This window comes from Mchenga conophoros, linkage group LG2 (genome assembly GCF_057382185.1).
Source record: "Mchenga conophoros isolate Kocher_MC1m ecotype Shallow Benthic linkage group LG2, M_conophoros_male_GT1.1, whole genome shotgun sequence".
Taxonomy (NCBI): domain Eukaryota; kingdom Metazoa; phylum Chordata; class Actinopteri; order Cichliformes; family Cichlidae; genus Mchenga; species Mchenga conophoros.
This window is the reverse complement of record NC_140527.1, coordinates 3,527,676-3,549,785: the sequence shown is the minus strand read 5'-3', so window position 1 is coordinate 3,549,785 and position 22,110 is coordinate 3,527,676. Positions and strand designations below refer to the sequence as shown.

Genomic DNA, 22,110 nt, shown 5'->3' with positions numbered 1-22,110 from the left:
AATCCAAAATTTTATAAGATATCAAAGTCACTATTGGAATTACAACAAACTCCAAAAAGTAAAAAATCAGCACAAACAATAAAAACAATAAAAAAATATATTCATCAAGAATCTGAAACTCAAATATACAGACATACTGAAGTAGCCTACAATCAGTTTTCCTATATGAGAAAGTAATACAAAAATACACATTTACAAATACAATACAAACACAAAATATAAATATTAATGACATGCATAAATGTACCAAGTAAGTTGGGGTGATTAATTACCAAACTGAAAGGCTAGCGCTCTCTCACAAGAAAACAAAAACAAAATCATTTTCTATTTCTGTGAGGCTGCAGCTATTATTAAATGCTAATAACTTCTAAATATACTATGTCTGGTACTCAAGGACTGCTCATACATTAGAAAGGGCATTAGGTGTAATTATCTGCTTTGAGAACAGAGTACACACTGTGTACACTCTTCTGTTCTTTCTTTTTGTGGAGAAACGCAGTGCTGCAAAGTTGGTTGTCCTGTCTTTGTCATTCTGCAAAATGTTCACATATTTAAGTGTTATTTGTATTTAATAGATTAGGGTTTATGATCTTGTCTAAATATATCATTTGAGACATCTCTAATTTGGCATATTTTAAAAAAACTATATTATACAGCTCGATTAATTTTAAAGTGGCACACATTTACCAAATTATTTGATTGATCCAACGTTGCCTTGTCAACAGGTTGAAACCCACTCATTCCCCCTTTAAAAATGCAAAGCCATCTTAGTATGTTTACATATGACTAAGTTTCGGTATTGTTGTGCCAAAACTATTTTTGTCTTTGGCTGCTTTCTAAGATTTATCACATTGAAATACTTTTTTAAAGAAAATATAAATATCTCAACAAAAAAGAGGTGGGTTAGTGTTGCCAAGATTTACACCCCTCTGTGACCCCTACTCTCTTTGCAGTGGCAGTGCAAGAATTTTCAGGTGCCGCCTGGGCTGAACTTGGACTGCTTTTGTACTGGTGTAAAGGTGTATATTTTTACTTGAACTAAGGGTCCACATCCGATGCCCACTTCCTTATCAGAATGTTTTCAAATAGGACAGCAGAAAAAGGCAATTTTTATACTGAAGAATGCAGTGTACAGAAAATAGAACCTGAGATAGCAAAAAAAAACTCTGTCATCAGATAATAAAAATGATAAAATCTCACAGTACTAGAAAAAGGAATAAAAAAGCAGTGGAGCAAAAGAGGATCTATGCTGCGTTTGGAATGGATTAGCCAATATCTGAAATGCTTGTCATCATTTAATTATTTCTATTCTAGTTAGATGTTAATATGAACTGTGTCTCAGGAAGTGGAGGTCTTTCATTATTTTAATGGTTGATATCTTGCAAACCTTTGGCAAAAAAAATAAACGAAATTGTCCTTAATGCATGTTATGGAAAAAGGGGCGATCGTGGCTCAAGAGTTGGCAGTTCGTCTTGTAATCGGAAGGTTGCCGGTTTGAGCTCCGGTTCGGACAGTCTTGGTCGTTGTGTCCTTGGGCAAGACACTTCACCTACTGGTGATGGCTAGAGGGGCCGATGGCGCAATATGGCGCCAGGGCAGCTGTGGCTACAACTGTAGCTGCCTCCACCAGTGTGTGAATGTGAGAGTGAATGAATAGTGGAATTGTAAAGCGCTTTGAGGGTCTCGAAAAGCGCTATACAAATGCAATCTAATATTATTATTATTATAAAAGCAGCATACTCTGACCGTTTGCAAGTGGCTTCTAAAGGTTGATGGCAGTTGGTGGGAAAATAACTGCTAAAGCCCTAGTTACACAGACCTAGACACCCTAAATACCAATGAAAACAAAATTAAAAGTGGGGAAAAAAGCAAAACGAAGTGCAAAACATAAAGTGGTTGGAAGAGAGCTTGTCTAAATTAATGGCATTATGAATGCAGAGAAGTAGCATGAAATTTTGTTCCATTATGTAATACCATTTGGAAAGCATTTGATTAATCATTAAATCTGCAAGCATTAGTTATCTGTATCTGTAAATATTCCCTACCGTTGCAGTGTTCACTGGTGTTCCTTTGGTTAATGCAGATCAAAGTCATGTAGCCGGTGAAGAATACTCCAAGTACAGGGAAAATGACCCAAATTCTGATCCCAACTCTAGAAAAAACAGTAAGTTATAGTATTATTTCATTATGAACCACTAAAGATATTATTTACTTATTATACTTATTTACTGGCTAATTGCAGATGGAACACAATAAGCTCACACATAGTCAGTATCTACAGTTGGTAAGTCAAAGGTCATTAATGTTTAGTCAAAATAAATCATGCTGTATTATGGATTGCAGATACAACACATGATGATGACAAGTGCTTGAAGTATAAACGCTGATTAATATTAAACGAGTCATTATATAAAGAAACAAACTTATATTATTTATGTTAAATGGAGCGGTTTAGTGTCAGTGGTTTTACCTACAACATACAAGCATACATACGTGTCTCCACTTTAGTTCCTTCACAAAGCAGGATCTTTCCACATGTGACCACAGCACAATAGTAAGTCCCAGCATCAGAGGAGTTCTGTATAGTTTTGGACAGGCTGAAGACACAACTTCTCTTCCTTTCGTCATCTCTGCTCTTTCTGAGAGTGTAAATGATGTTTGGATCAAATCCTTCCAATCCAACTCTGAACCAGTACACTCTGTGCTCATCTAGACATTGGACTGATTTTTCATTGTTGTTAGAGAAAAGAGAACAATTTAATGTTACTGAGTCTCCCAGATGAACTGATGCCTTCTGTGGACTTTGTTTCACATAGACAGATGAATGGTGAATGTGATCTGTGAATTAAGACACATTTACAATGTAAACTATTTTAAATTCATTAAAACTTTGAGTGTGATCTGTGAGATCGGCAGAAAAAGAAAAACATTTTACCATTCACAGCCAAGAATGTGCCACCACTGAACTTAGGAGCATAATCTGTTCCAGTGTCACAGAAATATGTTGCTTCATCCTCTTTACTGACATTTCTGATAGTTAAAAAATACTGAGATGCCCTTTTTATAACTGTGAAACGTGAATCCTTGAATTCCTCAGAAATAGTGCTTCGGCCACGGATGACTTTGGCAACATTTTGGACCATATGTCCAAGAGGCTGTTTATGCCAGTAGAAAATTTTAAATTCCATCCCAGAGACCTTACACACTAAAGTGACATTGTCACCAGGTTCAACAGCAGTCAAAGAAATCGGTTGACGAAGGTCAGCAGACAGAATCAGGACTAAAGAAAGAAAAATTACAGTTAACAAAATGACAAATCAAAGCAATTATTGTTACAAACATTAATAAACAGCCTTAGTAAAGATGCGCAGTGCAGTACAAACAACAGTTTACTATCATGCTTTTCTCACTAGCAAAGAAATGTACTTACATGGTGTACAAAGAAGAATCAAAGCAGTCAGTTGTGCGGTCATTGTGGTGCAGCGCTCTTATCGCACACTATGAGCTCCTCTTGCCCAAATGGAAGTTTTAGTCGCAAGGTAATGAATATTTTCAGAGCAGAAGTCAGTGATTGGCTGAAATATAGGAAATGACCTTGCTCCTGTTTAGGAAACATGTTTTATCTTTTCATTTGGTAACAGATGTATTTCTTTCTTAGTAGCTTTTGGTAGACGTGTGAAAGCAATTATCAGTTTATTTATTCTGAATATTTAAAGTATGACTGAAATTCTTGTTGATAAGATACGATAAGATAAACCTGTATTAGACCCACATGTGGGAAATGCGTTGGATCATGGCAGAAAGTGGACAAGCAACAAAATTAAGAAAAACAATTGAATAGAATAAGATAAAAAAGAATAAAATAATATATACAATGGAATAAAATACTGTTTCATCAGAAAAATTACACTTTGCACATGTGTGGATGTGTGTGTGTGTCTGTCTGTGTGTGTGGCCATCTGCAAACTCTTTGTTGTGGAAAGTTGGAAGAAAGAACCTGCAGAATCCCTCCGTCCCACATCGTGGGTGCTGCAGCCACTGAAGGAGCTGCTCAGTGTTGTCAGAATCTCCTGCATGGGGTGGGAGATGTGGTCCAACAGCGATGACAGCTTAGCCAGCGATCTCCTGACATTCACCACCTCCACTGGATCCAGAGGGCATCCTAGAACAATCATAATCCCAGCACAAGCTCTGGGAATTTGTTTTAGCTTCATCGTGTTTGTAAATCAGACAGACCTCACTCTTATGATGCAAGCTATTTTATGTCATAAACTAAAATGTTCCAGTTTACCAGAGTTTAGAAAAGTAGGTTGATCAATTAAAATAGTAATGACCTAACTTTAAATATTATAAATATTTAGGAACATTTTTAATTTCAAATGATACAGAAAAGAGATATTTTGAGAGCTACACCACCTGTGGGTTTTAGGGAAGGCTTGTAGGCACAGTAGAAACAGAGCTTTATATGTGTCAACTGCCAATAATATACATCACTGTATTCTAACTGCACAAGTATTAGGTTGCCAAAGTGTATGACAGCTTTCTCATGTTTAACCGAATCATGTTAGAAATACAATCCGTGCTTATAGTCTGAATGTCTGATGTGAAAATGTTTTCATCTAACATTTCAGTGATTCAAAGATACATTCAACTGCCACACTCACAAATGAAGGGTGTGGAAGGCCTCTGACCAACCTCTGAAGCGGTTTCCTCAGAACAGACCTAAGAAGCAAGAAACTTCTCAGCTTTTTCAAGTCATTGTATTTGTTTGTGACACCATGAAACAGTCCTCTGAGGTGACTATAGAGAATGAAGGGTGTTATTTCAACCACCTCCCCAACTCTGTATGCTGGTTTTGTGTGTCTCTTCCTGCTTAGGTTACTTATATGCAGACTGGTGTGGGGTACTTTTCACAGTGACAGTTAAGCTCAATCCAGTCTTCTGATTTCACATCTTAATACATCTTCAAAACTAGCCTCTTTATCTTTGGCTGCATACCATGTCCTAATTCTGCTATCATTTGGATATGGTATCAAGCAAAGGTAAAGTGCTAGATGATAAAGACAGGAACTTGATGACAGACTGCAGTTCTGTTAAAGAACTGTATATATTACAATTGTACATGTGTCCGCCACGACCTTAGATGGATAAATGGGTTTTTATTACACTAAAACAGCCGATCTCTTGATTTTAAAAAGGATGAATAAAGGTTCTTGCTGGTCTCACAGCACTTTCTAAAGGCCCTCCGCATTTCTCTCAAGAGAACAATAAGCAAAGCCACATGCAACAGCAACACTGACAGACAAAGGTTGTGGTGGGCCATGTCTCCATCCTTTGACCAACCACTGAAGCTGTTTACTCACAACAGAACTCACTGTTAACTTGAACTGGATAGGAAGTGAGAGAAGAGTCAGACTTAAGCAAGCTACTTTTAGATGAATTATATAATAATCTGGACAAGCTGCCTGTCCATCGCTGTTCTAAGCCAGGCATGTTGGAAACAAACCACATCAGGGCTTCAAACCTGTAAACAATAATTTGGCAAACATTTTAAAAGTTGCCGTTGCCACAGAGGCCTGGAGGAACAATTGATTTGCACCTCCCCTCTTATACCGGCTACTATGAAAAAAAGAAAACACAAAAAAGTGTGATAACAATGGTCACATATGACTGAGAAGGTGGATCTCTACCCTTCCCTGTTTAACTCTTTAATTGCCTTTGTAAGCTTTTTGTTATACTCATGACGATTACATATTGTCATCTCACTTTTCAAAATGTTTTAGAATAGTGGTGCAAGTCCATCTTCTTTAGATTGCATTAGAGAATGAGACAGAAAGAAAAGCCCCTCACATCTTTCTTTGAAGGCCCAACCACAGAAATGCTTAAGTTTCCATCCACAGTTGTTTGTCAGTGATGACTGTGACTTTGTGTTTGCCTCAGTGTGCAAACAATGCTCTGCAAAGAAATATAAGGAAGACATTGCAAAGGTAGATAAAAAGCTTCTCAAGAGACCTTTCGTCTTCCTTTGTTTCGTGCAAAACAAAGATCACTAGCGTTAGCTGAGACTGAAGAGCTGAAGCAGTTTAGTACCACTGTTTTGAGACAACAATTGCATCGTCAGACTAACATTTATCCTAATTAGACAATTACAGAAAGTGTTCTGGTCTGTGTTTGTTTATATACTTTTTCATCTGCTTTTTGTGTCAGAATGTAGTAAAATCACTCTAAGCACACAGAACTGACATCTCAGTTTAAGAAAAATAAACAAATAAATCAACTTCTCAATGCTAATTGAGTTAATTGAGAATGAATTTTAACTGAGAATAAATTCTATGCCCAACTTTAAAAAAAGAATTTCATGACATACCAGTTGATATGATTGATACGATTTTTTGAAATATAAATATTTATAAATAAATAAAACATGCTAATTAGATGCAACCACATCCTACATAAGGAGCTTAAGAAGATGTCCACCACTTGCAAGGTAAGTAGCAAGGTGCTAGGTAGTGGACATCTTGCTTTGATTAAGTTTTATTGATTCCATGACTTTTTCAACCTGTTGCTGAAAACCTAAATACTGTAAATACTGTAAAAACAACAACAACAACAACAACAACAACAACAACAACAAACTATTACAGTATAAGAAATACCTACTATTGATACTACAGTGAGGGAAAAAATCTTCTTGCATGCCGTATTCAACCCTGACATTCCTCTGCACCTCTGCAGTGGCAGTCATTGCATCCAGCAAGGGCATCTACTCATAGGGATGGTGATCATAAAACTTCCACCTCCAAGCACTGAAGATCTCCTCTATAGGATTCAAAAATGGGGAATATGCTGGGAGGAGCTGCATCATCAAACAAGGTTATAGTGCAAACCACTCTATGACAAGGTGAGAGTGGTGGAAAGCCCCATTATCCCAGATAATGACAAAGAGCCTCAACAGCTTTCTCTCCTCAGGTGTGATTGGCCTCTCATGAAGTGCATTCGGGAATGTCATGAGGCGTTATGTGTTGTATGGGCCAATAGTGGGGATATGGAATCGGACAACCTCATTGGAGATGGCAGCACACATGGTTAGGTTGGCACCCCTCTGTCCTGGAACTGTGAAAGTAGCCCTGTACCCAATGAGGTCCCTTCCACGTCTCCTCACTTTGCAGAGATTGAAGACATGATGTGCCCCCGCAGCTTCAAGCAAAATTACAATGAAAGGGGCTCCAGTTGACTTTAACTGCATGATGTGACAAGGCATTATTACAGTATAGTGGAGTTTCCTTACCTCCACCTATTGGCATCTGGCCTTCTTCAAAACACCACAGTTCCTTTGAAATCGAACTCTGTAGAGCTGCTTCGTGGCCATAAGGTTGTGTCTTAGGATGTGATCAGTGGTGGTCAGGAATTGTGTCAATTGAGAAAAGGTTAACAAATCTGCAAGAGGTGTCTTCTGCTCTGCTGAGATAGTGATGATGATCCCAGTTTCTTTATCCAGGTCAAAGCAATCAAGAAAAACTGTAACGATCATGAACCTGACCTCACAGCCCATTGTTCATTCAGTGGTGCTAGCTCCAGTCATTATACAAAGGTAATGTTTTTAAGACTGGTTAAAATTCTGCATTCAGCGGAGTCTGAAAAAGTCACTTGGATGTGTGACAAAGTGTTTCTATCACTGCAAACGCTACATCCAGATGAACAGAATAAACTTTCTGGGATTTTCTTACCTGAATGATTGAACATGCATCAAGACAGTAAAGTCAAATGCTGATACGTTAACATATTTTTATTCTTTTCATGGCTATTGTTTCTAATGATAATGTAGCTATAATAATCCTGCATAGACATGCCCGTATTTTGTGCAATTTGGGCAAGCAGTGACAAGGTAATGTATCACTTTTTTTCTTTCTGTACTTCACACATTATAACAAATTGGGAATTGTGATGGATTGTGAATCATTGCATCGCTGACATTCTGGTTATACAGTTCAATGAAAAGCTGTGCAAACACATATGCGCCGCTCTTAATGGGTGATGTACAGATAGAAACATCTGTGATCTGTAGATTTTGTCTTTCTTTTTTTTCTTTTTTTTTCAAATGTTTACAAAAAGCTGATTTCAGCAAAATGTTCTGAGTCAATACAAGATACACCATTTGTTAATAGTTTTCTACAACACTGGAAAAAACCAGGACATTAAACTATGCTGCTGTTCAGGAGAAGATTGTCACTCTTTGAGACTCAGTGACTCTTCAGTGTTCACTGGTCTTAACATATTATTATCTTTGTATGTTCTTGTTTTGCTTTTTCTGTGTGAGATTAAAATAACCAAATTGATAGTATTTTATTCTTTCATAATGATTATGGTAGTAGAAAGTTAATCCCTCACCCTCTGGATGATCTTTGTCCTTCAAGCTTGACCCTAGGAGCTTGAGGCCCCTATGCAGAATCTTAGCTGTTTGCAGGATTGTGCTCATCTGGAAAAAGAACTCAGATGTTGTTTCTGGAATCTACTGGAGCCACTCTCTCAGTTTGAGCATCACTGCATCGAGGGGTCCAGTTAACACGGAGACCACTGTTGCCTTCACTTCCACATTTCTCTAACTATTCTTGAAGCTCTTTCCTGAGGTTCATGTGGTCCTTTCTAATGTTGCCATCATTTGATATTGCTACATAGATCACTATAGCCCTTTCCTCTGCTTGCTTCCACTATTATGTCCCACTGGTTAGCTTTCACAAGTTTGTCTGTTTCTGGAAGTCCCACAGCTTGGTCATTCTGAACGCCTTTGGGGTGTATCTCATTTTCTAGGCCATGCTCTGCACAAATGGTCCTCTATGCTATGCTGGCCCCTTGGTTATGGTGTTCCATCTATAGCCTGTCTGCAAGCATCTTGCACCCTGTTGTTATGTGCTGGATTATCTCATGGGAACAGCCTGCATCTGGTAAACCCGGGTCTCTAATGATCTTGATCTTGTGCTTAAAGTACTTAGATCTTTTGCCTAGAACTTGTTCCTGTGCTGCCGTGATTTGTATGAAGAGATTAGTTTCTTTGTCCAGCCATTGGTACGATCTTCTTTGTCATCCATTTTTTTCCACTTGCTGGTTGTCTTGCAGGATTCTGTCTTTCCACAACGGTTCCTTTTTCATGTGCCTCTTCTTTTGTTGGTTTCTGAAGCCTGAGGTATCACTTAGCACACGATCAGTTGTGACCAACTTTCTTATGTAGTCATGGATCTTTCTTGTATCATCTCAGATAGTGTTTCTTTCTGACAGTCATTAATCCTGAGTGTTAGGGTGCTGGATTAGGGGTGAAACCCTCCATGCATGTTAAGGAGCTTCCTTGTCTTGAGATCAGTTGCTTATATTTTTTTTTTTGTCAGCTTATTGTCTCAACAAGGTTTTTGATGACTGGCAGGACTTAGGTATTGATTGGCTGGATTTTGTTCATCCCATTCAGCTGAATCTTCAGAACTCACCTTACTCTCTGCAGGAATTTGACAGTTGAGTCAGTCATAGTGGTCTCTTAGTCATTTCTGTTTAACTGTGGAATTCCAAGGTAATAATAGCTATTTTATCTGCAATGCCACCTTCTGTCTTCTAACTGCACAACTGAATTGGATTTCACTCAATGACCACAAAATTTGCTTTATTTTTCCTCCTTCCTGCAAGGGATCTCAAACACTGGATTAGAGATGGGAGACAAGAGCCACCTCAACAGGACAATGCTCTGCATCTAAAGGACAAAGGTCACTCTTTCAAGGATGCCATTGTTCACATTTTGGGCAGAGAAGATATGTCACAGTCTGGCGAGGGCAGACTGTATGAATTGATAAGGACCCAAAACGCAGACCCCAAGGAACAGGGAACAAAACTTGAATGTTAACAAAGAGTGAGCCGTTTAATGAGGCTGGTAAAAGGTACAAACAAAAGGCAAGGCAAAGTGAAGCAAAATTAACACAAACCTAAACTGGGAAATCTAAACAACAATATGAAAAAACCTGGACATGAAACCTGGTGTAAAGAACATGGCGTGAACAACAGACAACCTGACAAGGAATGAACAGAAACACACAGACTAAATACACACAAGGGTGACGGGGGAAGTGGAAACACATGGGGAAACAGCTGACACTAGTCTGACATAACGAGACAAAGGAAGCAAAGCTGACTACACTGACATAGGACACAGACCTTCAAAATATAACAGGAAACATGTGACGCAGACAAGACAATATAAACTTGACAACATAAGACACGCAGCATGAAACACATGAAGGGCAAAGGGAAAGGGAAACTGAAATACAGCGGTAGAAAACACAAAGGGAAACTAGTAAACAACTTAGCTACCCTAAAGAACTCAAACATATCATCCAAATAAACTAAAACTCAAAACGCTGGGTCAGACCCAGGAACGTGACAGGATAGATAGTTGACTTCTAACAAATTCCTGCAGAATTGCTGCTTTGCGAAGTTTTTTTTTTTTTTCATTTTTTATCATGTGTTTTCTGCAACACGGGTATCTCAACAACTGCAGTGTTGTTGCTATATAATTTGACCCACGACTTACTCATTATCTCTTTTTGTCAAGAGGCTAAATCATCTCATGCGTGCAAGAGGCATTGGTTCAGCTTTGCTCTTCAGCTCTTCTTGAATTTTGAGGTAGCATTCTTTCTCCCCAGCGAATGATGAGTCTTAAAACTTTGTTTTCAAATGCAAAACATGATATATATCTGTACCTTGCACTACATGCCACAAATTGCAGTGCTGACTGAACTGAGTCCTATTTGAGTGTTCAAGGTTTAAGGACAAGAATAAAAATCAAATAGAGGCAACATTAAAAATAAAAAAAAAAATAAAAAGGGGGGGGGGGGGCAGGATAGCTCAGTAGGTAGAGTGGTTGCCCCATGATCGGAAGGTCGGGGGTTCGACTGAACAGCTACCCTGAGGTACCCCTGAGCAAGGCACCGTCCCCACACGCTGCTCCCCGGGCGCTGCATTGGTGGCTGCCCACTGCTTCACTGGGTGAATGGGTTAAATGCAGAGGAGTAATTTCCCTATGGGGACTAACACATACACATTATACATTATACATTACTATACGGTGTTATTGTTTGGAAAATGGACAGTTGCAACAGAAGATGAAAGAGAGGTGATAGGTTTTGCAAAGCCCAGGATGAGGCAATTGCGACAGGAAATGTACTTTTGAATCTATTGTGTGTTAACCAATCAGATACCGTCTGACCTAAAACAACCATCTTGCCTCCTCCACTCACTGAAATACCAGTGTGGTCTCCAACAGAAGCACTGTCAAGATGATCATCTTATGGATTACATTGTTTTTAATTCACCAAGGATGTAAGTGCTTTTTTAAATTTGTCTAAAAATGTTCTTAAGAATTTACTTGTCAAACAGATGCATATAAATTGCTGTAAAAATAGTTTTGCACTTATAAGTTACCTTGCACTACATGTACCTTGCATGTAGTGCAAGTTAAATATATATCAAACAAGATTTTATTTTTCTGCTTTCTCTTAATTCAGATACTGTAGTTCCAGTGAAAACTGTTCAGCTTGGTGAACCAGCGACTATAACATGTGCTATACCCAAAGAGCTCAGCAGTAGAGGAGTCCACTGGTACAAGCAGAGCTTTGGGGAAACTCTGAAGTTAATAATGACAGTATTCAAATCTACAGAACCTACTTTTGGTCCTGAATTTACTAGTTTGAAATTTGACATAGGTGATGATTTTGCCAGCCTGACCATTTTGAAAGCAGATCAAGACGATGAGGGAATCTATCACTGTGCAAACACAGAAAGGATTGGAGTTAAATGGAGTGGGACGTATTTGTTGGTAAAAGGTAATAAACTGACATGCTTTTACAAAGCTTGAAATTGTTTTAAAACGTGTTTTGAAAAAAATCTTTTTTTATTACAGGAAACACTCAGAGGACATCAAACTATACAGTTAGTCAGCTGCAGATAGAATCAAACCCAGTTCGTTCAGGAGACACGATGACTCTTCAGTGTTCAGTCTTCTCTGACTCTGACAACAAGACATGTCCAGGAGGTCTCAATATTCTCTGGTTCAGAACTGGATCAAATAATGCTCATCCAAACATCATCTACACTGACACAAACAACTATAATGTATGTGAGAAAAATTCTGACCCTCAGGATAGATGTGTTTATCGCTTCTCTAAGAATGTCAGCTCCTCTGATGCTGGGACCTACTACTGTGCTGTGGCCACATGTGAGGAGATATTATTTGGAAATGGAATTACACTGGATATTCAAGGTAATGTTATCATTGTTCTATCAAATAGAAAATATATGTGATCTTGCACTTTTACAAGTAACCATTAGCTTTTATTTATTACACACTAATCTCATCTTTTTTCTTTTTCTTTTAATTTTTATTGTGATTGCAGAAAGCAGTGTGTGGTCACAGACAGCTAGTATGGCTCTTTTTCTGCTTTTTGCCGTCTTGGTTATAAGCCTGGTTGTTATTGCTGTCCTCATATACACAATCAAGATAAACAACAGTGATCATTCTAAAGGTAATTTAAATGTGTTGTAGTCCTTTGTGTAATAAAGGCATACATCTTACATTTGTATTAATTATTCCCTCTGTGTTTCATTATCAAGTTGCAGTCCTGCAGAAAAACTTTAGTGGTCAGAAAGGGCAACAGGTACAGTACTTAAAGCTAAAATTATTCTCATTTTTTTTTCTGTTTATTTTTTAAGTTATGATATATCTAATGTTTTTAATGGCTGTATTTTCAACAAATAAGGACACATGGATTTTCTCTGCTGTTGTCTTTACCATGATGGAAGCTGAAAGAAGTAAAAGAACAGATCCAAAGGCAGCGAAGCAGCGACAGATCTACATGGCTGTCAAGGTTTTTGGGCTGGATTAGGTCTATTTACCATACGTTGGAATAAAATTAACTTTTTTGCTGTTCACTTGGTGATAATAGGTTTTTTTGTATTGTCTTTCCATACAGATTATTATCAATGTCTAGATGTATTTAGATTGAAAATGTACATACTTGCACACATGTCAAGATCAGTCCTGAATAGCAACATTCCTAGTTTTGTCTGGAATGAATGATGCATAGCAACGCATACCACATTGGCACATACCCATTTAAGTCAAAATGTCAAAAACATAAATCTATGAAACCAGGGGATTATTATTGTTTGTAATTATATAGTGAATATGCAATCTAACCCAAATGTATTTTTCTGTTTCTGTTTTATGATTTATATGATGATATCACCATGAATAAGTAAAAAAGAAATGTGTTGTAGCCACAAATAAAGAGTAAAAGGAAATTGCTGATGTATTCAAACAGGGAAACAGAGAAGTTTAAACATTCCAACATCAGTAAAAGAAGTGATTTTGATCATTGCACTGTGTGGTATAGGCAGGATAAATCAATAATCAACAGTGGGCTGTTAAAAGTAAATGTTATTTATCATTGTGCATCATTATTGCTACCATATTTTTGGGACTTTGTTGTAAAAAAAAAAGCCCTAATTCTTATGGTTATTGTATTTCTCAACATTAATACAATTAATAAATGTAATTAATAAATAAAACACCTTCTAGTGCAAATACAGTATTTTTGAACTTCATTTGGCAGTTTTCTAAATGCTTGTTATCACCAGGGCTGGATATTTTAGAATCTATGTCATTAACATTGAAATAGTCATAGTTAACAATGTAGTGGAGTTAGGACCCAAACACAGACTCAGAATGAATCAACAAAAGATGAAGGTCTGTTGCAGGAGTGCAGCAAAGACCAAACTGAGGCAACGTGAATCAAACTTGGGCACAGAAATTGTTTGATCTGTGAATTAAGATAATTTATTAACTTAAATCTTTTTTTTAAATTGATAAAAAAAAGTGGTGTAAAAAAAGATCAATATTAACTTTCACAGTCAAGAATGTGTCATTGCTGAGTACATGTAAATACCCAATCCCCATTTGACAGAAATATTCTGCTTTATTCTCTTTATTGATATTGATGATAGTAAAAAAAATACTGAGAGCTTCTTTTCTCATTCTGAAATGTGAAAGAATTCTACAAAAAAATTATTTTGCAAAGTCAAAAAGATCGGTTAAGGAATCTCTGCAGTGTGGTTCAGAGGAAAGACAATTAAGAGAACAAATAAGAGACAAATAGTACAAGGATTAATACATAGCAGTACATCTTTGCAATGCCTGGTTTTTAGCACAGTGCAAAGAACATCATGATTTTCTACTAGAAAACAAATCCACTTACATGGTGTACAAAGGACCTGATTTCAACTTGACATTTAGTTTCTATGAACAAAACTCCACTGAAATGCTTTGAATCGGAGAGACCAGCAACAGTTTTTAAGATTTATTTGAAAATATTTTAAAATAACAAACTCCAGATTCACAGGCAGGTAATTTGCACAAAGAAAGGAAAATTACAAAGTGGAGACAAGAAGAAAACATCAGAGGACCTGCCAATCACCAGAGATGACAACAATCTTCCACAAAGTAGAAGCATGAGCCAGTCCTTAAATATTGCAAGCTGATGAGTGAATGCTGAACATGTGTAATGTCTAAAAGTCAAGAAGCTTAAGAAAGCATAAAGTTCCCAAAGGTGGGCTAGTAAGGAAAAGCTACCTCTCCACCTGAGAAGAGAGGTGGAGTGATGTACTTCGCTTCTTGTTTCCACAGGTTGACTAATGGGCAGATCGAGAGGAGATGGTGAACCAGAAGCTGCAAGCAAACCTACATGGTCTAGACCAGGGGTGTCAAACTCAATTGCACAGGGGGCCAAAACTCAAGGCACACTTTAGGTCACGGGCCAAACAAGATAAACATTTAAATATATCCTGTCAAAATTATGTAAGTTAGAAATATGAACATGCTGCCAAAAACCCCAGAAAAAATTAATGAAAGCATTCACAAGGTTGGAGCCGCATATAGACGGAGCTGGGCGTTGCTTCTGGAATGGAACTAGTAAACTGTGCGGGCCATTCAGTGTCATAGTTTCCCTTGAGTGCATTATTACACTGCAGCTCCATCTGAATCTGCACAGGTGCAGTTCAGCAAAGTCCGCTGATTTGGTTCAACATTACTTGGCAACAGGGAAAGTGAGGCAGGTTGCACTGGTGCATTTGTGACAGCTTCACTTGGAATGCCTTCACTGCATCATACATGCCATGTCCATGAACTGACAGATTTCCTTGCTGAGCTCAAAAGCTCGATTGAGAATTTTTATCCCAACTCAAACAACAGACCTCTGTATGATGAGGAATGTCGGCAAACTCTGAATCTATTTCCCACATAAAAGACTGAAACTGATGGTGATTTAAACTTTTAGCTCAGATAAAATTTATGGTCTGTGTTATGGTGATCATTACATGCTCCATTTTTAGGACTTTACCACACAGCCTTTCCTGGTGTATGATGCAGTGATATGCTGTTAACTCACCGGTACAGTTCTCCTCCTGCATCGATTTAATGTTCAATATTTCCTCTCCACAGATAAAGATGGTCAGCTGTGCAATGTCCATCATGTCTGTACTTTCATCCACAGCAAGAGAGTATGCAATAAAGTTTTTGCTTCTTTCACACAACTGTGTTCTTAAATCAGTGGCCATCTCACAAACCCGATCAGCAATCGTATTTCTCCTCAGGCTCACATTTGCCAAAATCTGCGTTTTGTCTGGACACAAGACGTCGCACAGCTTCATCATGCAGCTCTTCAGAGTGGTACCGGGATGATTTGGCTGTCTCCTCTGCTACGATAAAACTTGCTTTCACAACAGCTTCACTTTGTGATTTTGCTCTGGTTTAAAAAGTCTGCTGAAATGTCAGATTCTTCTTTAGCTCGTCTACTTTCTGTAGTTTCTGCTCTGCATTTTTCAGCTTATCCTGACGTTTTGTCTCGTAGTGCCGTCTTAAATTAAATTCCTTAATTACAGCCACATTAGCTCTACTAATAAGACACACGGGTTTACCATCAATGTCTGTAAACATATATTCAGTCTCCCACTGGCGCTGAAAGGCTCTGCTTTCAGAATCAACTTTTCTCTCCACCATTGTGAGCAGCTAGCTCCGCAATAACAGAAGTTTGACTTGATTGACACGGGAATGTTCCCAGTTAGCCTAGCGTTCAGCAAGGAGGCTGCAGTGCTGCATTATGAGATCTGTAGTTTGTATATTATTATCACCTCATATCGCCGGGCCATGCATAACAATAATAGTACATCTATATAAAACGATCTCGCGGGCCGGATATAAATGTACGCCGGGCCGGATGTGGCCCGCGGGCCTTGACTTTGACACATGTGGTCTAGACTTATCTGTGCACCTGGAGCTTGCACCTGGCCAGGGTTGAGTATGCCCATAATTCCCTGACCTCCATTGCCACTGGTTTGTACCCAGTTTGAGGCTTCCCTGGGGTATCAACCAATGCTCTTGAGTCAAGAGACCAAACTGTCTGTCCCACCAGTCCAGCACCATATTTGTCACTATTGTCATTTATAGGGCGGCACCAATGCAACCTTACTTTGAACTGAGGAACAGAATAAGCGGCTCACATATCATCATTCGACCTGGCTCCTGACTACTCTCTGGATCAGAAGATTTGACTTTCCACCAACAGCATTGTTTACATTTCTTAAATAAATCTAAGAAACTGTAAACCAACGTCATTGGAACAGTTTGAAATAGACTTCTTGCTTAATTCTGTCTTTGTACGCCTCAAACTCCCCAGGAACATGAGATTTCACTATATTTTTCACATCTTACCTAAAGACTTTTCAGTTCAGCATATCAAAACATTATAAGATGCTAATTATAAGCAGCTGAAAAAGCTTGAAATGTGAAAAAATAAAGCTATAATGTTATCATATTACTCTTCTTTAATCTAAATTGTTACTATATTAAAATATTGCTATTTTTCTAAATGCATTTGCTACTTACTGGTTATTGCTCTTGTTTTTGGCCCTGTACAACACTTGGAATTATTAATGTTGTAAGGACAATAATTATTAACCCTTTGTTACTGAGCTCTGCTTTCACCATGTTGTTATCAAAAAGGGCCAAGATACAGGTAAAAAGAATTAGAGGTGAAAATAATAGGACAATCACACAGCAAAAAGCAAAACCCACCTTAAGAGAAAACAGACATTAACAGATACAGTAGTACCAAGACTGTTAGGATGCCTGGGTCGTTAACCCAGGGTTTTGAGTTTATATATTATTTATCATTTCTATGCTTTGGTTTCTTTGTTAGAGTTGTGTCTTATGGTTTGTCTCTGTGTAATCCTTAGTTGCTGTCTCCCCTGTCTGCTATATCCCCGTGTCCAGTCAGTGTCTGTGTCTGCCCTGGTCCCACGTCTCTGTTCCCTCTGTTGTAGTGCCTGCATGTGAGTCTGTGTCTTTTGTTCAGTCTGTGTTATGTGTTTCCTGTTTTACTTTGAAGGTCTCTGTCTTATCTCAGTGTGTTCAATTTACGCTTCCTTGTCTCGTCAGTTCTGATTTCCCTCAGCTGTGCTCTCCTTCTGTGTCTCATGCCCCTCGTTACTTCCCAGTGTATTTAAACCCTGTGTTTCTCTGAGTCAGTGTCGTGTTGTCCCTCATCCTGTGTGGATCTCCCTGTGAGTTTAGTTTATGAGTTTCCAGTTTAGTTTAGTTTAGTTTTTTTTATGACTTTCCCCTGCCAGCAAATAAAGCTGAGTTCTTTGTGTTTAAACCTCATGCCTGAGTGCCTGCATTTTGGGTCCAACTCATGCCTGCCACACAGCGACTCATGACAAAGACATTAACACAGAAACAAAACAGGAGGAGAAGTCAGTGAAACACTGTGGAAAGCTAGAAATCAAATCAATCCAGAAACATAAAACTCAATAGAAGTTCATCAAAAATGTGAATCAACAAACAGAATTACAAAACAGAAAATTTTTATTTCGAGGACTGAAGTGAAATCCAAAATTTTATAAGATATCAAAGTCACTATTGGAATTACAACAAACTCCAAAAAGTAAAAAATCAGCACAAACAATAAAAACAATAAAAAAATATATTCATCAAGAATCTGAAACTCAAATATACAGACATACTGAAGTAGCCTACAATCAGTTTTCCTATATGAGAAAGTAATACAAAAATACATATTTACAAATACAATACAAACACAAAATATAAATATTAATGACATGCATAAATGTTAAACTTGTACCAAGTAAGTTGGGGTGATTAATTACCAAACTGAAAGGCTAGCGCTCTCTCACAAGAAAACAAAAACAAAATCATTTTCTATTTCTGTGAGGCTGCAGCTATTATTAAATGCTAATAACTTATAAATATACTATGTCTGGTACTCAAGGACTGCTCATACATTAGAAAGGGCATTAGGTGTAATTATCTGCTTTGAGAACAGAGTACACACTGTGTACACTCTTCTGTTCTTTCTTTTTGTGGAGAAACGCAGTGCTGCAAAGTTGGTTGTCCTGTCTTTGTCATTCTGCAAAATGTTCACATACCTAAGTGTTATTTGTATTTAATAGATTGGGGTTTATGATCTTGTCTAAATATATCATTTGAGACATCTCTAATTTGGCATATTTTAAAAAAAACTATATTATACAGCTCGATTAATTTTAAAGTGGCACACATTTACCAAATTATTTGATTGATCCAACGTTGCCTTGTCAACAGGTTGAAACCCACTCATTAGTATTAGTATTTTAGTATTTATTTATTTATTGTCATTGTCAAGAACAATGAAATTGCGTTTGGGGCTTCCATACAACCCAAAAAAAAAAAAAAAAAAAAAAAAAAAAAAAATGCAAAGCCATCTTAGTATGTTTACATATGACTAAGTTTCGGTATTGTTGTGCCAAAACTATTTTTGTCTTTGGCTGCTTTCTAAGATTTATCACATTGAAATACTTTTTTAAAGAAAATATAAATATCTCAACAAAAAAGAGGTGGGTTAGTGTTGCCAAGATTTACACCCCTCTGTGACCCCTACTCTCTTTGCAGTGGCAGTGCAAGAATTTTCAGGTGCCGCCTGGGCTGAACTTGGAATGCTTTTGTATTGGTGTAAAGGTGTATATTTTTACTTGAACTAAGGGTCCACATCCGATGCCCACTTCATTATCAGAATGTTTTCAAATAGGACAGCAGAAAAAGGCAATTTTTATACTGAAGAATGCAGTGTACAGAAAATAGAACCTGAGATAGCAAAAAAAAACTCTGTCATCAGATAATAAAAATGATAAAATCTCACAGTACTAGAAAAAGGAATAAAAAAGCAGTGGAGCAAAAGAGGATCTATGCTGCGTTTGGAATGGATTAGCCAATATCTGAAATGCTTGTCATCATTTAATTATTTATATTCTAGTTAGATGTTAATATGAACTGTGTCTCAGGAAGTGGAGGTCTTTCATTATTTTAATGGTTGATATCTTGCAAACCTTTGGCAAAAAAAATAAACGAAATTGTCCTTAATGCATGTTATGGAAAAAGGGGCGATCGTGGCTCAAGAGTTGGCAGTTCGTCTTGTAATCGGAAGGTTGCCGGTTCGAGCTCCGGCTCGGACAGTCTTGGTCGTTGTGTCCTTGGGCAAGACACTTCACCTACTGGTGATGGCTAGAGGGGCCGATGGCGCAATATGGCGCCAGGGCAGCTGTGGCTACAACTGTAGCTGCCTCCACCAGTGTGTGAATGTGAGAGTGAATGAATAGTGGAATTGTAAAGCGCTTTGAGGGTCTCGAAAAGCGCTATACAAATGCAATCTAATATTATTATTATTATAAAAGCAGCATACTCTGACCGTTTGCAAGTGGCTTCTAAAGGTTGATGGCAGTTGGTGGGAAAATAACTGCTAAAGCCCTAGTTACACAGACCTAGACACCCTAAATACCAATGAAAACAAAATTAAAAGTGGGGAAAAAAGCAAAACGAAGTGCAAAACATAAAGTGGTTGGAAGAGAGCTTGTCTAAATTAATGGCATTATGAATGCAGAGAAGTAGCATGAAATTTTGTTCCACTATGTAATACCATTTGGAAAGCATTTGATTAATCATTAAATCTGCAAGCATTAGTTATCTGTATCTGTAAATATTCCCTACCGTTGCAGTGTTCACTGGTGTTCCTTTGGTTAATGCAGATCAAAGTCATGTAGCCGGTGAAGAATACTCCAAGTACAGGGAAAATGACCCAAATTCTGATCCCAACTCTAGAAAAAACAGTAAGTTATAGTATTATTTCATTATGAACCACTAAAGATATTATTTACTTATTATACTTATTTACTGGCTAATTGCAGATGGAACACAATAAGCTCACACATAGTCAGTATCTACAGTTGGTAAGTCAAAGGTCATTAATGTTTAGTCAAAATAAATCATGCTGTATTATGGATTGCAGATACAACACATGATGATGACAAGTGCTTGAAGTATAAACACTGATTAATATTAAACGAGTCATTATATAAAGAAACAAACTTATATTATTTATGTTAAATGGAGCGGTTTAGTGTCAGTGGTTTTACCTACAACATACAAGCATACATACGTGTCTCCACTTTAGTTCCTTCACAAAGCAGGACCTTTCCACATGTGACCACAGCACAATAGTAAGTCCCAGCATCAGAGGAGTTCTGTATAGTTTTGGACAGGCTGTAGACACAACTTCTCTTCCTTTCTTCATCTCTGCTCTTTCTGAGAGTGTAAATGATGTTTGGATCAAATCCTTCCAATCCAACTCTGAACCAGTACACTCTGTGCTCATCTAGACATTGGACTGATTTTTCATTGTTGTTAGAGAAAAGAGAACAATTTAATGTTACTGAGTCTCCCAGATGAACTGATGCCTTCTGTGGACTTTGTTTCACATAGACAGATGAATGGTGAATGTGATCTGTGAATTAAGACACATTTACAATGTAAACTATTTTAAATTCATTAAAACTTTGAGTGTGATCTGTGAGATCGGCAGAAAAAGAAAAACATTTTACCATTCACAGCCAAGAATGTGCCACCACTGAACTTAGGAGCATAATCTGTTCCAGTGTGACAGAAATATGTTGCTTCATCCTCTTTACTGACATTTCTGATAGTTAAAAAATACTGAGATGCCCTTTTTATAACTGTGAAACGTGAATCCTTGAATTCCTCAGAAATAGTGCTTCGGCCACGGATGACTTTGGCAACATTTTGGACCATATGTCCAAGAGGCTGTTTATGCCAGTAGAAAATTTTAAATTCCATCCCAGAGACATTACACACTAAAGTGACATTGTCACCAGGTTCAACAGCAGTCAAAGAAATCGGTGGAAGAAGGTCAGCAGCCAGAATCAGGACTAAAGAAAGAAAAATTACAGTTAACAAAATGACAAATCAAAGCAATTATTGTTACAAACATTAATAAACAGCCTTAGTAAAGATGTGCAGTGCAGTACAAACAACAGTTTACTATCATGCTTTTCTCTCTAGCAAAGAAATGTACTTACATGGTGTACAAAGAAGAATCAAAGCAGTCAGTTGTGCGGTCATTGTGGTGCAGCGCTCTTATCGCACACTATGAGCTCCTCTTGCCCAAATGGAAGTTTTAGTCGCAAGGTGATGAATATTTTCAGAGCAGAAGTCAGTGAAAATATAGGAAATGACCTTCCTCCTGTTTAGGAAACATGTTTTATCTTTTCATTTGGTAACAGATGTATTTGTTTCTTAGTAGCGTTTGGTAGACGTGTGAAAGCAATTATCAGTTTATTTATTCTGAATATTTAAAGTATGACTGAAATTCTTGTTGATAAGATACGATAAGATGACAGCAGTTGGAAGAAAGAACCTGCAGAATCCCTCCATCCCACATCGTGGGTGCTGCAGCCACTGAAGGAGCTGCTCAGTGCTGTCAGAATCTCCTGCATGGGGTGGGAGATGTGGTCCAACAGCGATGACAGCTTAGCCAGCGATCTCCTGACATTCACCACCTCCACTGGATCCAGAGGGCATCCTAGAACAATCATAATCCCAGCACAAGCTCTGGGAATTTGTTTTAGCTTCATCGTGTTTGTAAATCAGACAGACCTCACTCTTATGATGCAAGC

At 37.8% G+C, this 22,110-nt stretch overlaps 3 protein-coding genes across 5 annotated transcripts; 1 reads left to right on the top strand and 2 right to left on the bottom strand.

The window, feature by feature from the left end:
• Positions 1-423: 423 nt before the first annotated feature.
• Positions 424-3,512, bottom strand: LOC146581509 (uncharacterized). Of its 2 annotated transcripts, none has more exons than XM_085246632.1 (5): positions 3,431-3,512; positions 2,936-3,280; positions 2,494-2,838; positions 2,046-2,152; positions 424-532 (listed from the first exon to the last, which is right to left on the bottom strand). In XM_085246632.1, the coding sequence occupies exons 1-4, from the start codon at positions 3,471-3,473 to the stop codon at positions 2,091-2,093; spliced, it is 795 nt and encodes a 264-aa protein (XP_085102758.1). In that variant the 5' UTR covers positions 3,474-3,512; the 3' UTR covers positions 424-532; positions 2,046-2,090. The 2 variants fall into 2 exon arrangements, with proteins under 2 accessions (XP_085102758.1, XP_085102765.1); XM_085246639.1 differs by having other exon boundaries at positions 2,494-2,721.
• Positions 3,513-11,295: 7,783 nt separating this feature from the next.
• LOC146581508 (uncharacterized) lies at positions 11,296-13,505 on the top strand. Of its 2 annotated transcripts, XM_085246612.1 has the most exons (6): positions 11,296-11,355; positions 11,541-11,858; positions 11,936-12,295; positions 12,429-12,557; positions 12,646-12,689; positions 12,792-13,505. In XM_085246612.1, exons 1-6 carry the CDS (start codon positions 11,313-11,315, stop codon positions 12,915-12,917), a joined length of 1,020 nt encoding a protein of 339 aa, XP_085102738.1. In that variant the 5' UTR covers positions 11,296-11,312; the 3' UTR covers positions 12,918-13,505. The 2 variants fall into 2 exon arrangements, with proteins under 2 accessions (XP_085102738.1, XP_085102746.1); XM_085246620.1 differs by lacking the exon at positions 12,646-12,689 and having other exon boundaries at positions 12,745-13,505.
• A 4,901-nt stretch (positions 13,506-18,406) lies between these two features.
• LOC146581507 (uncharacterized) lies at positions 18,407-21,556 on the bottom strand. The gene is made up of 5 exons (XM_085246603.1): positions 21,514-21,556; positions 21,019-21,363; positions 20,577-20,921; positions 20,129-20,235; positions 18,407-18,515 (listed from the first exon to the last, which is right to left on the bottom strand). Exons 1-4 carry the CDS (start codon positions 21,554-21,556, stop codon positions 20,174-20,176), a joined length of 795 nt encoding a protein of 264 aa, XP_085102729.1. The 3' UTR covers positions 18,407-18,515; positions 20,129-20,173.
• Between the last annotated feature and the right edge of the window lie 554 nt (positions 21,557-22,110).